The sequence below is a fragment of the Lissotriton vulgaris genome, chromosome 3_1, assembly GCF_964263255.1.
Source record: "Lissotriton vulgaris chromosome 3_1, aLisVul1.2, whole genome shotgun sequence".
Taxonomy (NCBI): Eukaryota; Metazoa; Chordata; class Amphibia; order Caudata; family Salamandridae; genus Lissotriton; species Lissotriton vulgaris.
Genome location: NC_141689.1, coordinates 1,570,412,072 through 1,570,432,459, shown reverse-complemented (window position 1 = coordinate 1,570,432,459; position 20,388 = coordinate 1,570,412,072). Strand labels below are relative to the sequence as shown.

Sequence of the window (20,388 nt, the reverse complement as noted above, 5' to 3'; positions counted from 1 at the left end):
AATTGAAGAGCTATACAGCTGCTACACACTAGTTCAAGTAGTCTGATATATAAATATATGTTTGCATTAGTAAACATTTATGGACACCTTGTAAGGCACTTTAAAGCACAAAGACACGTGCCTCGATGCAAGTCAACAGAGCTATACCATTTTTTATGCGGCCATCATAAAGCTGTTTTCTTAATAAATTTTACAAATAATCCAAGTCTGAGCCTTGCAGTGAACAGCTGCATTCAATCTGAATCCACCATCCACGGATCACTAGAATAAAAGTAAACAGCTCTCTAAAACAAGCAACGACTACAGCAGCAGAGAGTCTCGCTTCAGGACCTAGAGGGAGTAGAAGGAATGCTGTACAGGCAGCTAAGACTGCCTGGAGAGTGCAAGTACAGGTAGATAACAGTACTGTACATAGAGCGGAGTACCTGGAGAGTGCATGCACGGGTAGATAACAGTTCTGTTCAGAGAAGGAAGATTGCCTGTATATGGAAAGTGCCTGTACGGGTAGATAGCAGTACTGTACAGAGAGATAAGATTGTCTGGAGAGTGAATGTACGAGTGTATAACAACACTGAACATGGAGCTGAGTACATGGAGCGTACCCTTACAGGTCTATATAACGGTGCATGCAGGGGGAGCTAAGACTGTAGAGTTCCTGCACAGGTAGGGCAGATAACCGTACTGTACAGGGAGCTAAGGTTGCTTGAAGAGTGCCTCTACAGACAGTTAACCGTACTGTACAGTTCGCAGAGAGTGCCTGTACGGGTAGATAGCAGTGCTGTCTGTACAGGGAGGTACGATTGCTTGGAAAGTGCCTGTACGACAAAATAGTGCTATACATGGAGCTAAGAGTACCTGGAGAGTGCATGCACGGATAGATAACATTACTGCGCAGGGGGAGCTAAGCGTCCCTGTACAGGTAGATAACAGTGCATGCAGGGGGAGCTAAGCCCGCCTGTAGAGTGCCTATACGATTAGATAACAGTGCATGCAGGGGGAGCTAAGCCTGCCTGTAGTGTACCCGTACGGTTAGATAACCGTGCATGCAGGGGGAGCTAAGCCCGCCTGTAAAGTACCCGTACTGTTAGATAACAGTGCATGGACGGGGAGTCGAAGAGAACACAGGCCCGGAACTAACAGGACATATGCAGGGATCTAAGAGTGCCTTCACATGGTGTCCAGACCACATATACGGTGATCTCAGAGGACATGGGGGCTAAGTGTCTGAGCAGGGAACTAAGTTAACGTGCACTGGAACTCGGTGTGCTTGCACCCGGGAGCTCAGTGTGCCTGTAAGGAGAGATTGAGAGCTACAGTGTGACCCCTGCCCAGCATCTGGGGCCGCTGCCCCACACTCCTGACACTCACCACCTTGAGCAGGATGCAATGGTTCTCTTCTATGATGGAATTAGTCGGGTGACCCCACGCCTGGGGTTTCCGTCCGGTGAACTCTGTGAATGAGCGGCCTCAGTTCCGAGGCAAGAAGAGCCAGGCAGGAGCTGTCATCAATTGGAGTAGAGTGGTTTCCATTCCTGGCTCCGGGGGCCCTGGTCATGTTCGGCCAGGAAGCTGCCGCAATGCTGCAGATGTGCCCTGCCTTAAAAAAAAAAAAGTTCAGCACTGACTTCTTAAGCAGGACAACACCACCTCATTCCCACAAGCCCTGTACCCTGTTAAAAAGATACACATGCACTCCAGTGGAGAGCGCAACTTACTGCTGGGAGTTCTGTACTGCCTGCACTTCGTGTGCTGCAGTCGCCGCGGGACGGAGTCCAGGCATGCACAGTCCTCTTCCTGGATGCAAGGTGCCCATGCCACTGGATGCCAATTTTGCAGAAAAGCTTCACCAGGTTTCAAAAGGGGAAAAATAGCAGGGAAAAAAGTGTGTGTGCGCCAGAGACTGAGAAAGAAGATCTGCCTGTCGGTGCTGCTGGCTTTGATCAGTGACTGAGCTGCTGCACTAGTCTCAGGAGACTTCTGGTAGCTCACACGGACAGGCACACTCCACACAGCATCTATTAGCAAGCAGCAAGGCAGCTCAGGAAATGGAGTCCATGCCAAGGGGTGCTCGCAGCTGCGGCTGTCTCGGCCGGGACTGGAATCAAGTGCCCTAGCACTCCAGTCACCAAGCAAGGGCCGCCCGGAGCAAACTAAACAAATATGGCACACGCCCTAAACAAAGCGTGGGAAGAGTCAGACCAGCAAGCTCTGTATAACCTCAACCTAAACAAGCCCGGGAGTGGTGCGCCCTAGGCCAGGGAAGCGAGAAGGCGGGACATGCCCCCGCCTTTGGCCAATTGCGTGCTGTCTTTCTTAGAAAGACGCATGCAAAGGCCAATAGCCTGTAACAAAAAAAAACACACGCACGAGCATATGGTCAGAGTTTAAAGCCCTTACATAATGCCTCGCAGATAAGCGCATGCACGCTGGCTCTGGCGAGACCTAAAATTGATTTCTGTCTTCCATTGTGCCTTAAGGCCATACCCTGTGGCTACTGTGCCCTATTCCTTCGCCTTAATTAGCTTTGTTATTAGGAGCTAATTGTGGTTTCCGCACCACATCTGGGATCAACCTGATATTTCTAACAAAGCACTTCTATTTGTCATGACTTTGTTTCCGGAGAAATACCTCTTCTGATTTGCTAGCGCTCGTGTGTGTGTGTTTTTTTTTTTTTTTTTTAACGGAAGTGATATCCTAATATTGGCCTTGGCCTCTGTTTATCCTCCAAGCTGAGGGTTGTGATTAAATTCTCAAAATTGTTTATTATTGCTCAGATCTGCAGTCTCCCTATGGGGCCAGAAGTAAGAATATGATGATAAACAGTGCCTTGACCTGTTGAGATAGACATCTGCTTGGCCTCAAATGGAGTAGGGGGCAGATTGGAGAATCCTCAACTGGACCTCTGACGAGAGACTTATGGTTTTGATAAATGGTGCCAAGTAATTGGTCAGCTTCAACTAAACCTGAAGGCGGAACAACATTTTTAGCATTTTAGGATGTACATTGAATACTTTAAGACCTACTCAAGCAATGTAAAGAAAGTTTAGAATAATGACTGCTTTAATTGGCTTTCAATTAATCTCTGTAAATTCATTTTCAGGCAGGTGCCCATGGGCAACAGATTTAATTGAGAAGGTTTTGTTTAGCTGTTCACTAAACCGAAGACTATAAATGTCTGTTCAACAGAGCACACAAACACGTCCTTCACCGTTAACCCTCGAATAGCACTGGATTGTGGACCACGCTGGGGAATATATTCTTAGCACCATGTAGTCTAGCTCTTGAAGTTTTAAGAATTCTTAGGCGTGAGAACTAATTGGTATATTCACACACATCACAAGAAGTGATGTTGCAGAAATGGTCACCACAATATCATTACGAGACATGACGTCCGTGAAAAAAAAAAAACAAAATAAATAAAATAACGACCTATCACTAAAGTTGAATCCTGGCTTGCAGAACTGTTAGTGCAGCACTCTGTTGTATCCAAAGGGACTCTGATTAACTGAGGAGGTCTGTAAAGGGGCTCGCTCTCTCTGCGTTGGTTTGACACTAGAAGCTCCAAGGAGCTGCTCCGCTCTCAATTGAAGCTCTTATTAGAGGCACATTTAAAGCTTTGGGTCTAATGCCAAATTTGAGTCTAACTCTCAGTGAGTTAGAATTGAGGTCTCTGGCAGCCAAAACAAAAACGTACGCTCATCCCTTTTGGTGGTTCACTCCCACATACCTCCCCTGCTTGATTTACTCTTTTGTGTGTTTTTCCTTGAACCTAGACTGAACACATGCCATGGTTGTGATTCTAGGTTAGTGCAAGGTTGGAAGTGTGCTGCAGTCCACATTCGCGCTGATTTCTCATTTACATACCTACATATTTTTAGATCTGTGAGATAAGCCATGTATAAATTGTAGAACCAAAATGAATAAAAACTCTCCCACAAAGGCTTGGCGTTAAGAGTGCACATGCTGCAGTAGTCGTGTAGGTCTGTATCAACAAGTGACCTGCATTTGTTGTCTTGGTCCCATTTCATGACTTCTGTTGCTGTTTGCGTGCCCCCAGGAGTTGTCTTCTGAACCAAAGACAGGACTAGAAAGAATTCTTGGATAAGCCCATTTCCAAGTGAATAAGAAGAATTCACTCCCACTGCAAAAGTGAGTGATCAGGAAATGTCAGCCTTGATAGTAGCATCCACTCAACCTGTCATGGGCCTCCTCCTTAAACCATCAGCACTCTGTTTCACGATTGACAGACTAGAAGACTGCTTCTGGTCCTTGTAGGGCTGTAGAAGTTCTTAGTTGCAGACATTGTTTTATCGCCTCTTGCTGCTTTGAGAAGCAGCTGTGTTTATCACCCACTTCTTGGACCTAGGCCTCTCGGGTTTCATTAACTACCAAATCCCTATTATGTGATGTAGTCTAGATTGATTTTGGAGAGTGTATTGCATTTTCGAGGTTGAACTTTGAGAGAATTTGTTGAGCTCATTGTAGGTGATACATTTTCAGTATTGTCAAAGCGAAATTGATTACAAGGGAATTAAAAGTGACCAAAGTAACATGGAGTGGAAATCAAGGGGTTGCGTTATTTTCAGTTGATAAACAGATGGTTTGACGTATCCTCAATCAGTTTGTGATATTGACACAATTTAGGTGTGATTGTGTATGTTTTAAAAGTGAAAACACAGTGATAAAAGTACGAAACTATGACTAAAGTGTACCAGTTGTGGTTTCTTTGGGGGTAAATTAAATTAGTCTGTGAACCATTCTCTGTTGTGGGACTTGATATTTCGACCTCTTTCAAGTATAGTAGTCACAAGGATGTTGGAAATGTTTCTGATGTCAGAGACATGCCAAATTACCTTCTTCAGGACTAGGCTAAAACTTTTGTGTTTTCATAAAATACAGTCTTTCATCACGTGGGTCATCCTTTAAAGTCCAGTTAACAATATTTACATTTTGATATGGGAGTCTTCAATGTGGTGTGTAGCAACATCTGTGGCTCGGAACCCATTAATAGTAGTCCTATCCGGGTTTTTTAAGGCATCAAGTACTCTTTGGGCGCTAGAGAGCCTCATACAGGTATTAAATCTTTCCCATTGATACAGATGTTGGTGTACAAAGAGCAAAAGCCAGCGCCTTTCTTCTTCTGGGTTTCACCAGTAACACTGTCACATGTCTCAGACTATCTAGGATCCTATACCCTATGACTTCCTAAGAGAACTTCTCTGTCATGGGATTCTCTCTAATATCCACAAACAGTAGAATAGTTCCACCTATGTGTGGTATCCCAGTAACCCCATAGTAAGATTTTAAAAACAAATTAAAACGTGGCTCTGAGAGGCAACATGTTCTTCTTGTCTCTTTTTATGGGTTTTAGAAAGTAAATCCAGTTGACAAATTAACAGACCATATATTTGGTTGAAAACACCTCTGAAATACCCTCTTTTTACCCCTGTCCTCCCAAATTAGGGAAACTCTAACCTCAACTTAGCTGGGCACACACTATACCAGTTAGATACTGCGCATTTAAGAAACCCCAGAGTGAGACAGGCTTCCCATCATGTGATGTAGGGCCTGCGAAACAGCTCGTTTTTCCGGCTCCCCTTCGAAGGCTCCCTGAACGCTGTCGCCTTTCTAAGGCTGTGTTTTAGCTGATAACTTGGAATTTTTGTGGGTTTTCTTGACGTCTTCACATTCTTGTACTTTCTTTTGTTGTGCCTTTATTCCTTCTGCTCTGTCCTCTGAGATGTTTCTCCTGACAACTTTCCTTTGACCACCATGCTGGCTCTTTTTGACCAGCGCTGCTCATGCAGAGGTAAGAAATCCTGGATGGATGATAATGACTTCACCTGCGTCCCGGATTCTCACTCCATCACAAGATATAAAATCTGGAGATGCCCTACAGGTGTCTCGGGGATATAGAGGAAGTTTGCCAAGAGGGCAAAGCAAGAGGAAGTTGGCTGCTCAGCCTCGCAGTCCACTGGCTCTAAAGGACTATGGGAGTTGTCTATCTCCACTTCAGTCACTTGTCTGATTACCCTTTGGGACACTTCTAGAGTCACCGGCCCTCCCTCTTCTGGTCGACATAAAAGCACTGGACATATACACCTCTGTCCTGAGATTGTCGACATCAACTGTTTCTGGAGTTTTCCCTTCATTATCTGAAGGTTCCTTTTCAGTGAGATCTGTCTCTGTGTTGAGGGCCAGGAGTACTACTTCCTGCCTCATGTGGCACCAAGATGCCACACGCTGACATTCATGCAGAAGGGGAGATCCTGAAGGTGCATCTTGGAGGTTCCACCATTTATAGAACCACAACCTTCTACAAAAGCTTCCCCTCTACTTCCATCAGAGGCGGATCACTCTGCCATCTAGAGTCCTAGTAGATCTATCTGCGCTTTTAAAACCGCCTCATGTGAGTGACAATTCTCCAATGCCACTCCTTCAGCTCCAGAAATTAAGGAAAAACATGACCATGAGGACGATGGCTCTATACAGTCTCAAGAGAGAAGTTCCAACAGATCTCGCCGATCAAAATCTCTCACCTTTCCAAGCAGAAGTACATCCTTTTCAGGTTCATATATGAGTATGCTCTCGGTTATCTCTCCGGTCCTGACACGTCCTAAGGTATCCCCAGCAGAGGATGTGTTCTCAGTTTGATGAAGTGACTGATGGGGTAGCCCGAAAACTTAATATTGAAACATCTACTTCTAATTTATGAGTCCTTGGTTATCTTTTAACCTCGGCTCCCAAAATCCCAAGGCCTATGGGTTCTCTAGTTCCTGGTCTCCTAGAGCCACCGACGAATACCTTTCTTGACACCTGCATCCATAGAGACCATTCATATCGGCCACCAGAATCAGATCCGTAAATACTAGCTTATGATTCATTTGATACTGTCTGCTGCCAGGAAACGCTTCAGTACCTCTGTATCCACAGCCTCAACCCCACCTGAAAAATAAATATATGGAGGGTGTAGGAAGGTTACTCCCTTAAAAAATAATATATAATGTGTGAACAGCTGTTATGGTAAGTATTAAACAATTTTGTGTGTGCGTTTGTGTGTGTATGTATGTGTATATATATGTGTATATATATATATATATGTGATATATAATATAATGCTGATGTTGCCTTGCATTGGTACATTTTATATTGTTATTTTTACCTTGAGCCTTGTTGCATTCAATAAATGTGTTGTTTTAAAATACCACTATAGTATGCAGTAATATTTGACACAGTTTGCAGCAATTATGCGTTTTGTAGTCCGCTATTTTTCATTCCATGCACTGCTGTTAGCGTTAGCCTTGCCAACTTTCATGATCAGCACGATTTGTTTACATAGGTGTACTTTGGCACATCACATCCAAGGTCCTACATCTCTGCAAATGTAACTGGGATCAAGTGTGTCACTGGCATGTCGTGCTTGATGCGGAAGGATGTATTGGACCAAGCTGGTGGACTAATCGCTTTTGCCCAGTACATAGCTGAAGATTATTTTATGGCCAAAGCAATAGCAGACCGGTAAGATAAGATGCTTTCAGTTTTCAAAGTATGTTTTTAGATATTCTCATTTTATATGTATGTATTTATGAACACACCCTTGCAGGAGTGTTAGTGCCTTCAAGAACAAGATCACTGTTAATATGGAATGCTTTTCCCTTGTGATATGATTTCTTTTTCCTTGAAAGAGACCGTCCCACTTTGAAGGTTGTGGAGTATTTTTTGTTTTGTCCGTTCCATTTTAATATCCTGTGATACGGTCTGTCCTTACTAAATCAAAGCTCGCAGAAGTGGACTTAGTTGTTCACTTTCTTGAAAGAGTTTTTGGAAGTTTAGACGTCATCAACTGCATAGTATGTAGAAAAGTGCATATTCTAGCTATGCGTTTAACACACTCGTATGTTTTCTCTGTTTTAGATTTTATATATACAGATATCTGTTTCATACGGCAGGCCCAAAAAATGTCCAGTATTTTGCATTAAATTTACCAGTCCTTCATTGTATATATGTTTCCCCACTGCAGATTGCTTTCGCTTGAATGTGGATATGTAGGACTTCCATATGTTTCACTTTGTGGGTTTGAATCAAGCACAGTTACTTGCTTTTATTTATAACTCAGTTTTGTGATTAATTATATTGTTCAAATTAATAAAAATAATGAATTCAGTATTGCAAACTATATGCTGCGTTAAACACATAGGAGTATGCGTCTATGTACTGAGGGTGGAAATACAATTTGGTTTCAGTGCTTTGTTCACTTTTGCATTCCATTCCATTCACAGCTCTGTTTTCACAAATCTTGTGTGGTGTCATGTTTTTTATCACCTTCCTGCTTGAGGTTTGTGGCTGTAGTTCATATTTTGCCGTTTCTTACACTTGAATAACTGCTGGTGCCTAGGGCTGCACTGTGCGTGATTTTCAGGTCAAGGCGTTAACGGTTCTCTAAAATTGGGAAGGCTACTTTTAGATTGGATTTGTGCTTTCGCTTCAACTTTTTAAGGATTGCTTGTTTGACACTTAGTTTTAGCCAGAGGCTTTTCTCTTTAACATAAGATGTAATTTTGTAAATAAATTAACTCATAGCAAAGCACTCTATACAGTAAATAATGCAATATCCTGTATGACTGAACTTGAAAGTGTAAAGATGCCCAAGCGAATAGCTGGAAAGCAAGATGGAAATGTTGGACATGCCAAGTAAGAAGTGAATGCTTCCTTACGCTGTCAGTGTTGCTTAAGTGGATTGTTTGCTTAGTGGAACATTTATGTTTTTTATTTAACCATAACCAAAAAATAGACCTGGTCTTAATGATGGTGTGCTATGATAGGATTCCCTTTAAAAGAGTGAACGTGTATTACTCACACATTAAGAATCCTACAAAGTTATAGCTCCTTTTAAACTCATTTTTATTACCTAACCATTAGCCTTTTCTCAGACTATACCCCTTGCCCCCTCAAATCCTCTTATAAGTTGTGTCGTTTGGTGTAAATATATCATTTTGATGAGTTAAAGGAGCCTTGGTGCTGAATTGTTCTCGAGCTTCACCTAAGTAATATGGTGTCCGTGGCTTTGCTGTTGGGCTGTTGTTTGTCCACACCTCCTGCTGTTGACTGTAGGCAAATATTGTAGTGAACCCTTTTAGAAGAAGTAGGTTCGAGGATGTGGCTCGAGCTTTGCATGTACTCTGCTGCGGTTAATTTAGAGGGCAGCTAATACAATGACGGGAAACCAGTTTCTGCTGAGTTAGTGATGGCATGGATATTTCAGGCACAGTTATTAGCAATTCCCTAATGGGCTGGGCAGTGCTCTAAGTGTATGATCGGTTCATTCTGCATTTTGTGGTACTTCATAATGCAACTTAATAGCTTTGCAGGTGGAATATTTCATTCAGAACATGAGAGTAATGGCTCCGCATAACGTAGGAGCTCTTTCACTGTCCTGTTCATTAGAGGAACTTCAAAATGCATTTTCATTGATTTTTAATGACAAAAATCTTCATTATGATTAAAATACCAGTGAATATTTGCATGCAAGAAAAATAATTTAATTTATTTCCATAAAGTCTAGGGAATTTGAACACTTGCAAAGAAAGCTGATGGGGTGGGTTTAAGCTTGTTGATTGAAGCCTGCTTTTTCTTGGTGGCTAGAGACACCATCACAAAGGACAGCAGTATACGCATTAAGTAGGCTCTGTATGCCGGTAATGTGAACGCCAAATAGACTGCTTTGCTCGGAGCCATCCTTTTTACTCTGACTAACTTGATTTATTGCACATTCGCACATGCACCTAAAATGGCGGCCATGGCGTACTTTTCCGATTCATCACAGCGATCGCGCTGCATGGTCCATTAACCCCGATCACTTCCCCTTCAGAAGGCAGGCGGATTAACACACCTTGTACCCTGCTGCAGTGCAGTTTGTTGCGCTTTTATTGAGGATGCGCTCCACTATTAATAACTTTGAAACAGACATGAGAATAGCTAGAAGAGTCCACTTGTAAAAGTACCCGCTTTCTCTTCACCCTCTCCTGGCTCTTATTGGGTCATACAGAGAGAATGAATGGTAGATGGTTGATGCTTGTGTCTTAAAGTCAGATCTGCACAACTGCTGAAGATTTATGTAGGTTTACAGCTAACTATACGCCTACGCAGTGCCCTGAACAGCCCTGGACCCCATGGTTTGCCACATAACTGCCGAAGATGATCCTGATAGGGTTCCAGCGCTTGTGAAGGGCGTTTTTGGCTTCGGAGGCTTACTTTGCCTTATAATCTCTGCACTTCTGATTATCATGATGCCTGTCTTTAAAATGGCCGGCGCCTAAGTTTGCCTATCTCTTACATTAGCTCTGCCTGACCTTAAGATGGCTGCAGGTTTACATAGTGGCTGCCTAACTCTGATATATTAACAGCAAGTGACCACTAAGAATCTAATACTATATATTCTACCAGTTCTACTGATACCCCACTAGACCATATAAGAGAAGAATTTTATTTCCAACATCCGGCTATCTGATACTATAGCTTAGTTTCTGCAGTCGTCACAACAAAAACCACATAAGAACTTTGATCCTTACGGATGTGCACCATGGGGGAGAAGGAAGCAAAGAACCTTAAGAGGCTTAAGGCAGACCCTCCGAACCCTCACTCTCCTACCAAAGGGAAAAGACGTATCAGTGTAACAATGGACACTATACTGAACAAGTTGGCAGAGATTCATGATCTGGCTAAGTCAACTAAGGAGGAAATCTCAGTGATCAGACAGGACATCAGGGATACCAATATCAGACTATCAGAAACGGAAACAGAATAAGCCCATTGGAGGATTCCGAGGCTAAAGTCTGTAAATCCCTCAAACAAATGTCTATCACAACAGACTCTCTGAACAGAAGAATGTCTGAACTTGAAGACAGAAATCGAAGAGGGAATCTACATATCTTTGGAATTCCTGAAGGATCAGAGGATTCCGCTGGCTCGTGTATCCCCTTCCGAGAATCTTGGTTTACTCCGGCAACTAACCTTTCCTTTAGTAATCCTTTGGAATTTGACCGGACCCACAGAGTCCCTTCGCAAATTACACCAAACCAAAAAGGTCCAAGACCAATTGTATGCAAACCCCTACGATACCGACTCGTCAAACAAATCCTGGCCTTTATGCGCAAGAACAACCACATTCTCTGGAAAACGAACAAAACCTTTATCTCCTAGGACTACAGTAAAGAGAAGGTGGATATCAGGAAAGGCTTCCTTGCTCTTAGGCCTAAGCTACGTTCTTTGAACTACCAGCTTGGATTTGTGGGACCGGCAAGATTCCGTGTGACGATTCAGGGGATACCTCCGGTCTTTGTGGACCCTCTACAGCTGAAAAGATTCCTTGATGGCCCAGATGATCCCTCTATTGACAATGCAAGACCAGGGTCATCTAGTTCAGGCACCTGAATCACTCTTTTAGTTAAGCTAGGTCCTAGTCTTCTGTTCTACTGTTCTAATGCTGCTCTAATGCTATTCCACTGCCCGACGTAAACCATACCAATGCTGTCCACTGTTCGAATGCTCAAGAAGAACATGTTACAGTTCTTTTGATGCATGTATGATCATATTACAGTTCATTTGACGCAATCACAGGGCGCAATTCGTTAAGGTTTGTATTAGAACTTGCGCCCACAGGTGTGTCTGTCTGCTTAGCTTACTTTTAAGGAATACTCCTTTATGGAGCACGCAGCCTACATGTCTGAGTTATGGTCTGTATTCAGTTTACTATTGATTTATCTTCTTTCAGGAGTCTTTATAGTAACGTTTAGTATTAACGTTTAGTAGCGTTCAAGTCTTGCTTCTTCATTGTTTAGACCCGTCCAAATGGGTCAAACTTGGATTTAATGTAAACGACCCTAAGTTTGAGTACATGATAACGCTCCAAAACAAGCATTCTACCTTGTTTAGTACTTAGCTTAGTTATGGTTATGCGATCAAGCTCGCTGTTCTTGAAATGTTTACGATTCTATGTGTTATACATGACTTAGTTGCTCTCATGGGAGGGGAGCTATTTTCCCCTTGTCACCATGTCTACTGATTACTTTTTGGGTGGGGGGAGTTTGGGGGCAGGGTGGGTTGGGATGGGGTCTTAAATGATTTCTCTCATACTTTTTCTTTGCTCTTATGTTTTACTACCTGAATTTATCCTTGTGTTTTTGCTCAATGTACTCTAATGACAGACTTCAATCCGAGTCTCTAGTTCTGTACGATGGCCCAGAAAGCTTCAATCCCACACATGTTTTTCCTCATGGTTATCAAGAAAATTCTCTCACGGTTAGCAATCGCCTTGCAGCAAAGGGACATATGCGATCAACGAGTGGGGCTGCTTGTCAGAAGCCAATTCTCTGTAATCTTGCTCCGGGTCACACACCTTGGAAATGTATGTTTTGTAGCCCAATACACTGCACTCCAATTACGTCTCCTAACAATGCCGGAGTCACATACTGCTTGTACACAAAGATCTCTTGCTACCATTAGTCTCTCCTGGTAACATGGCACACAAAAGAAACAGTCTTAAAGTTGTCTCACTAAATGTAAAAGGCATTAACCATCCAATAAAGAGGAGGAAGATCCTTGATAATCTTTATAAACTAATAGGAGATATTCTTTTACTTAAAGAGACCAAAATTGACTCCTCACAATTCATTTCACTCAAGAACAAAACATATAGCGAAATTGTGGGCTCCGACGCACTAGGGAAAAAGAATGGGGTTCTGACCATAATAACTAAGAAATCTAATATTGACATACTAAGCAGTACTTCTGACACGAAGGGTAGATGGATTTCCACTAAGCTAGTTAAAGATAACAGGGAATTTTATGTCACTAACTTATATGCCCCTAACAAAGATGACCCGAACTTCTGGAAGGAGATGTCTGGCCATATCTGTACGGTCCCGGATAATGCGATACACATAATGGCCGGCGATTTTAACTTGCCTATGGACCTCCCTCCACAATCTTTGTTCTCGTTTTAATTTGGTAGACTCATGGAGATTACAAAACCCCACGGAGAGAGACTAAACTTTCTTTTCGACACCTCGCAACACCTACTCGCGTATAGATTATTTACTCTTGTCTGGGAACGCCTCTAGCAACATCGAGGAAACCTCAATTGAGCCAAGAGTAATTTCAGATCATTCCTGCATCACATTGTCACTAGCCCTGATGAATACTATCAAGAAAGAGAATCTCTGGAGACTGAATAATGCAGTATTAGAGAAAGACATTCATAAACAAACCATAGAAAAGGCAATACAGGATTACCTCACGTCCAACAAAAAAGGGGAGACATCTGATCTTACACGATGGGAGACACTTAAAAGCACCATCAGAAGTGAGATCATAAAAATAAGAGCGGCTATGAACAGGGACGCTAACAGTAACCTTACACGCTTGGAACAAGAGATAACTACACTGGAAAAAAGACCCGTATTAACCAGAGACCCCTTGTCTTGAATAAAATAGTGAATAAAAAATATGAATACAATAAGATAGTCCGTGAAAGAGCGGGAATATGGTTAAAAATTCAAAAGAATAACAGACTATGTGAATCTAATAAAGCAGGTAAGAGTCTTGCATCTTATTTAAAATTTAAGCTACAGCAATCAACGATTAAGAGCTTAACAGACTGTTTGGGGTATCTCATTCTAACCCCGTTGATCGCGGATGTCTTTAAGGATTTCTATAACCGCTTATACAGCAGGAACAAAGATCTAGACAACTCTAAAATAGAAGACTATCTAAATAATTGTTCACTCCCTTCGTTATCGGCCCAAGAACAATCAGAACTTAACAACCCGATTACTGCCCCGGAAATTGAATGCGCAATTAAAACGCTTATATCAGGGAAAGCCCCCGCCCTGATGGGTTCAATGCAAAATTTTAGAAATGCTTCACCAAACTACTGACACAACCTCTACTCAATCTATACCACGAATTTAACAATACCGGCCAAGTACGCAGCACCCCAGCTGAAGCTATTATAGCTGTGATTCCCAAGGAGGGGAAGGACCAGTCTTCTCCAAAAATTACAGACCAATTTCGCTAATTAACCTAGATTGTAAAATCTACATAATGATCCTTGTGAAACGTATCCAGAAATTCTTACCCAAACTTTTCCACCTCTCGCAAGTAGGCTTCTTAAAGAATAGACTTCCCAGCGATAATACTCGCATCCAAGCCCACATACTAGAGAAGGCTAAATATATCGACTCCCCAACAGTTGCAATCACCCTAGAAAGCGGCGCTGGATAAATTCAAATTAGGAGAGCCTTTCATTCGTATGGTGATGGCACTCTACTCCAACCCCACAGCCAGAGTTCGAGCGGGTGGCTACCTCTCATCCTCATTCAGCTTAGAGCAAGGCACGAGACAAGGCTGTTCCCTTTCCCCTTCTCTATTCCTGCTCGCTATCGAGCCCTTCCTTTACCATCTTAGGCATAATGACAAAATTAAAGGGATATGTTTTGGTGAGTGCACGGTTAAAATTACGGCCTACGCTGACGATGTCCTGGTGATATCTGAAAATGCAGAGGCTGCTATACCGGCCCTAATGTCCTCAATAGCGGACTTCCCCAGAGTGTCGGGTTATAAATTAAACGAGGACAAAACAGAAGTGAAACTCTTAAACAACATTGGTAACAAATACATTATGGGTGACTCAGGCTTACTTTGGCAATCTAAATGCTTCAAGTATCTAGGGCTGGAGTTTGAGAAAGACCTAATTAGCACGGTTGGTCCCCAAAATTCTTGTTATGGTGGGGCAGGGCGGAAACTTTGAAAATTATGTTAACACCCCTGGTTAATTACCTGGTTTGTTTGCTACCAATGTTACTATCGAACGACTTCCTGAAAAAGGTTTATAAACTCTTCAATACATTTCTGTGGCAGGGTAAGAAACCTAGAATTTCATTAAGTAAACTTCAGCTACCCAAGGAAAAAGGTGGTATAGGCCTCCCGAATTTAAAACTACCAGACTGCATACTTATGTAAACAGGGGTCTAACTGGCTTCTCCCACAATTGGATTATATCCCTGTCTGGTTGGACATAGAAAGAGCGATCATTAATAGCATGCCTCTCCCCACCCTCCTCACAGCTGATGTTTCTGTGTTTCCTCATTCCAGATACATCCTGCTTAATACCAAAAGAGCCCTGCTGAGTTTAGTACGGGTAACCAAAGCTAAGACTAAGACCAAAATTAACAAATCCAACTCTGCCTCCTTATGGTATAACCAGAGTCTAAAGGTAGAAGGCAGGTCTCTCTACTGGGGCCACTGGTCTAAAAACGGGATAAACCTAGTAAAAAATGTATTTACAGGCCCATTGCCTTTACCTTTCTCAGAATTACAGACAAGACACGGGCCTAAACCTCTGGATTTTTATAAATTTCTAAAACTCAAATCTCATCTCCTCACGATCTATCACAACCCATGACCCTTCCATTGCTGGTAAGCTTGCTCAACTCGTAAAAGCTGGACACACCATCTCTAAGATATATAAACTCCTCCCTCCCAACTCACAAAAATCACATACAAAATGTGAGACGTCATGGGAAAATGAAACAAATTACTCTTTGATCCCATTTGATTGGGGGAAGATTCACCTGACCCCTTTTTCAAACAAAATTTCGCCTAAACTCTCACAGACCAAAATAATGTTAATAAACATATCGTATTGGACCCCCCAAAAATTTTTCAAGCTTAAACTCAATGATAGCCCCCATACCAAATTGACCAGTGGTATTACTATTCTAGTAGGCATCTTGTATAATAGCCTCAGTGCTGAGGGTGATAAGCGAAGTATTAATCCAGGACTACTTAATAAAGATAGAGTTTAACATGTTGGAACCATAGTGGGAGTTTTGGCTTGCTCATTTTCAACACTTCCTCTAATGGGAAAGTTCTGGGGTAGACCACAGTTTGGCCTAATATAGGAGGGGTTTCAACGCTACCAAGTCACATGCCCGCTTGAGGCCAGTGTCTAAGAATAGAGGGATCATTGGAGCGCCCTGAGGAAGACTAAATAAGGATTTCAAGTAGCTATTTTCCTTTATTGATTTTCCTTGGGAATTTGCAAACCCCCAAATTTCTGCCCCAAACAGTGCAGCAGCCTTGTAAACTTCAGTAAATGGGGAGACGTATTTGTGGCTGGTCGCCTTGAACCTCTTGACAATTGCAAACGCAGTATGTAGCAGTGTTCACTTTTTTGCAGCTGGGAATTCCATCTTTTAGATTTGTCAATTCTGATCCCCACATAATCAAATTTATCAACCACCTATAGAGTGGATCTCTTCACTGGGAACCCACCTCTGCAGGTTCTATGGGAATCTAATACCATTATCTTAGTTTTTTGGGTATTCACCCCCTGCCTGCGAAGGTCGCAGTATTCCATGAATTTATTCAACAGGTTTTTGTAGCCCAGCTTGGGTTTGTGAGAGCAGGAGGGTGTTGTCTGCAAAAAGCAGCGTAGGAAATAAACACCCTTCTTATCTTGGGGAGTCATGTAAGCAGTTAAATAGATGCTTCACCACATCATTTATATACAACGAGAATAGTGTTGGAGCGAGTACACACCCTTGATGCACTCACTCTCTACAGATATGTGGTCAGTTAGTTCCTCCACCCAATCCGACTTGGGCAAAGGTGTTGTTGTGTAATCTTATAAGGGTGTACGTGATCTAGCCCCATGAATGCTAAGGTGGACCACAAGTTATTTAAGGGCACAAGATCAAAGGCTGCCCTAAAATCCACAAATGCCGCCCTAAGATCCACAAAGGCCATATAAAAAAAGATATTTCGAGATAAGACAAGGCAAAAGATTTGATCTACCATACTCACATTGGCAAGAAAACATGCCTGTAAAGGGGACAGGAAGGAGGCCTCATCGACTCATCCCAGAAGTCTAGCCAGGACTGGGCGACAGAAGATCTTCCAAAGGTTATCAATCAGGCTGATGAGACGATAATTACTAGGAACACTCCTGTCACCCTTTTTGTATACTGGAATGATCTTAGCACCACACCAGGACTCTGGAATCTTCCCACCTACAAGTATCCCATTAGACAGAGCATTAATATATGGTCCCCATACAGAAGGCTCCGAGTGAAATGGGTCGCCAGGGACTCTGTCAAGATGCAGGTCCTTCCCAGGTTTTTATACATGGATAGCACTAAGAGTTTCAGAGAGGGTGAGGGGTATTGAGCCATTAATAGCAATGGCTCGTGAGGGGGTGGTACAAAGTTGGCGTAGGACACTGAAAGCGTCCTCATGGTGGCTTAACATCGAAGATTTATCAAAGTGTTGCTCTGATAGTGGTTTAAAAATGTCACCAAAGCAGCGGTAATTTCTGTGGGATCAGAGGTGCTCGATGTAAAGGTTTTTCCGTTAACTATAATCCTCTTGTGGTTAACTAAATATTAGGATTCTGGCCGAGTTGCTGGTTGAGAACAGACACCAGATGGTTATCACTTTTAGTGCTCTGCCTACTTTTACTGAAAAAACTCACTGCTTCTTTTTTTTATTTATAACTGTGCACCTTGATGAATAAGGTATGGCAAAGAGTCTCCATTTTTGACAAAGTCCATGCACGACCGCAACTTTAGCGAACTTTTCTACTACAGGTAGTGTAGCGGGACTTGGCTCTTCCTCGACATCAGTGTAATGTACAGCACATTTTCTAGTCCAGGCAATGAAATGTTATAGAAGTATCGTTGGATGGTTAACCACTCTGCTCTCCCATACACCTCATATTTCATAGTCTAGAAAATGTGTTAATTTAGGTAGTCCATTGAAATCCTGCTGTGAAACAGTTGTTCATTTTAGTACCTTGTCCTTTTTTGCTCGTTTATCCTAGTGCCTAATGCAGTGTCCTATAGTTTTACTGCTTTGTTGATTGGCACCATCCACATAGTTATTCCTTGCAGTGGTTGATGCATGTGTGTCTTCGTTGCCATTTTAGGACCTTTAATAACCATGTTTGTCTTGAGTCAGCTCAGACCATAGATCAGGAGGGCTGGGCTGTCTGTCAATTTTAGTTATGAGAACTTGACATACAGTTGTCTAGTTTAGTTTCTAGACTACTTGAGGCACAAGCAAGTTTCTCTCCCTGTTTAATAATCTGTAGTATAATCTCTGGTCATGGATTCGCGTAGTTTAGCGTCAATGGTTGTAAAAATGGGAATTCTTTAGTTTTGTGTCCAAGTGGCTGAGAAGTTGTACAAACGTAGATGGAAAGGAGGTTGCCTAGATACTCACCTCCCAAAACTGGAGTTCTCCCAAGGCAGATGATTTTTCAGGCTGCCGAAGGGCTAGTTTACACATTCAGAAAGAATCTTGATGTCCTGAAGGTGTTGTAGGAAAGTCAGGGAAGACCACTTACATTCAACTCCAGCAGGTTCAGAATTAGGTTTCAGTGCAAGAAAGCATGGGGCCAGAGCGCAACCAACACCTAGGATGAGGAAGAAAAGTAAGTGCCCTTCACTTCGAAATGGACAGATGTATGCTGTGCAGAGTCAAGGGTGAATGCTGCATCACCACACCATGATCTTGCAATACTCGCTACACTATAATGTTCGTTTTGTGCGAAAGATCTGGGCAGCAAGAGCCTCATGGCCGGTGAATCTTAGCTCTGCAAGGTGTCCTCTATTTATTATCCATTCTGGTGAGACTTGTGTTCTTCTGGTTAGTGGCCTTCTCTCCTCACCCAACAGTCCAAATACCTCTTCTTCCAAGGACAGGACACAGCAGCAGGCTTCTTTCAGAATTATAGGCCCTGGACTTGAGCAAAACAGCAACAAACAGTCATGATGATAATTTTTGTGGGCTGGTGCACAGAGCTCCACCTTAAGCGTAGGTGAAGTGCAAATAACAAGCTCAAGGGCAGTCGATTGCTATTTAATGCTTTTTTGGGGCCATTAGTAGAAAATAAAAAGAAAAGCTACAACTAAACAAAATATGTCAGTCAACCCAGACAGAACCTTCAGGGATTTTGCATAGCACCTTGTACGGACCTGACCCAAATGGTCACTGGAATGTGGAGTCACCTGAGCGAAACAAAAAACCTAAAGCCATGGTTCACAGATTGCTAAACACTTCCAGGCAAAGCACTAGGATCAACAGGGCGATGCTTGAAGTGAAAGGTGGGCTAAAACTAATTACCAGGTTCAGCAGCATCTATGGTTAAAAGGACAAAGACAACCCTGAAGGCAAATCGCCATTTTGTACAGCATTGACTGTGTCATTGTGTTCTCCATTGGGCACACTTCTTACTGTGCACTGTTTTACACAATCCTCCCAATCTTGGGGATGTAACAAACTCACTTACAGTAGACTTTCAGCAGCGGGCCTTCCTCTTTTCAGGGGCTTATGCCGCTGGCCTAAAACCGACAGCCACCAATCATGCTTTTTTGGCTCCCTTAACTAGGAAATGTGATACACTTTAGGTCCCTCTGCTGACCAACAAAGCTGGGACACTTGGTGAACATCACTGCTTTCTTGCAATGCTTCCAGCTGACTTGCAAATATCAGTTTCAGTGGAAAAACTGGGCAGAGTAGCACTACTTTTCTTGTCCCTTGAGGACTATTGCACCTACAGCAACATTTAGCAGACATCAGATTTTAAAAATGTCTATGGTGAACTTTTGTCTCATTAAATGTCTTCAAAAGTGGGTTGTGTTGCTTGGTTAATGTTTTTAATGGTTTCAGTTTGCTTTCATAAAATGAAGAAGTTACGTAATTTGAAATGTTCTGTTTCTACGCACTATGCATCATCCTGGCTGACTTAATGTCACAGAGTCCAAGGTGATAAAATGAAATGGGTTCATTGTGTCCTGCATATTTGTAATATAGCCACCAGCACCTTCAAAACTGTGGTTTTGCGACGATTTGAACCTCTAATGTTTAGCAGTATTCCGGCTGGAAGAGCATTCAATAGTTGTACCTTGTTAATAGGCCTTAGACCTTACACTGAGTACACCTTTCAGTGTTTTGTTGGTGTCGTCCTACTGCTGTTGAAGGACTCCAGGATCCCACTTGGCCAATATATAGTGAAGATGGACTTTCAGATGATGTGGGTCCTTCTTCCACAAAGCCTGATTGTACAAGCATTGCATCTTAAACATAATGTGCTCCTTGATGATCAACCATTTAGTGCTGGTTCCACTATGGGTTTTTATGCAGACTACACTTGGTTCTGGCTTTATGGCCTTGATAGCGTAGGAGCTCTTATGATGGGTGTCCACTTTGGAGTGTTAAGGTGGTTAGGATGATGATTCTTGCAAACCTAAACTTCAGGTTACAGCTCTTAAAGTGAACTTTGATACTTAGGTCTAAGCAGCTCCCTCCCTCTCTGTTTTCCTGAAACAA

The 20,388-nt window shown here is 42.6% G+C and overlaps 1 protein-coding gene across 1 annotated transcript in view; it reads left to right on the top strand.

Annotated features, from left to right (window-relative positions):
- Positions 1–20,388, top strand: part of UGCG (UDP-glucose ceramide glucosyltransferase) — a 116,431-nt gene that overhangs the window by 77,960 nt on the left and 18,083 nt on the right. Inside the window, exon 6 of the mRNA XM_086962063.1 lies at positions 7,340–7,518. Within this exon, the coding sequence (XP_086818189.1) occupies positions 7,340–7,518 (179 nt within the window). The remainder of the gene's footprint in view (positions 1–7,339; positions 7,519–20,388) is intronic.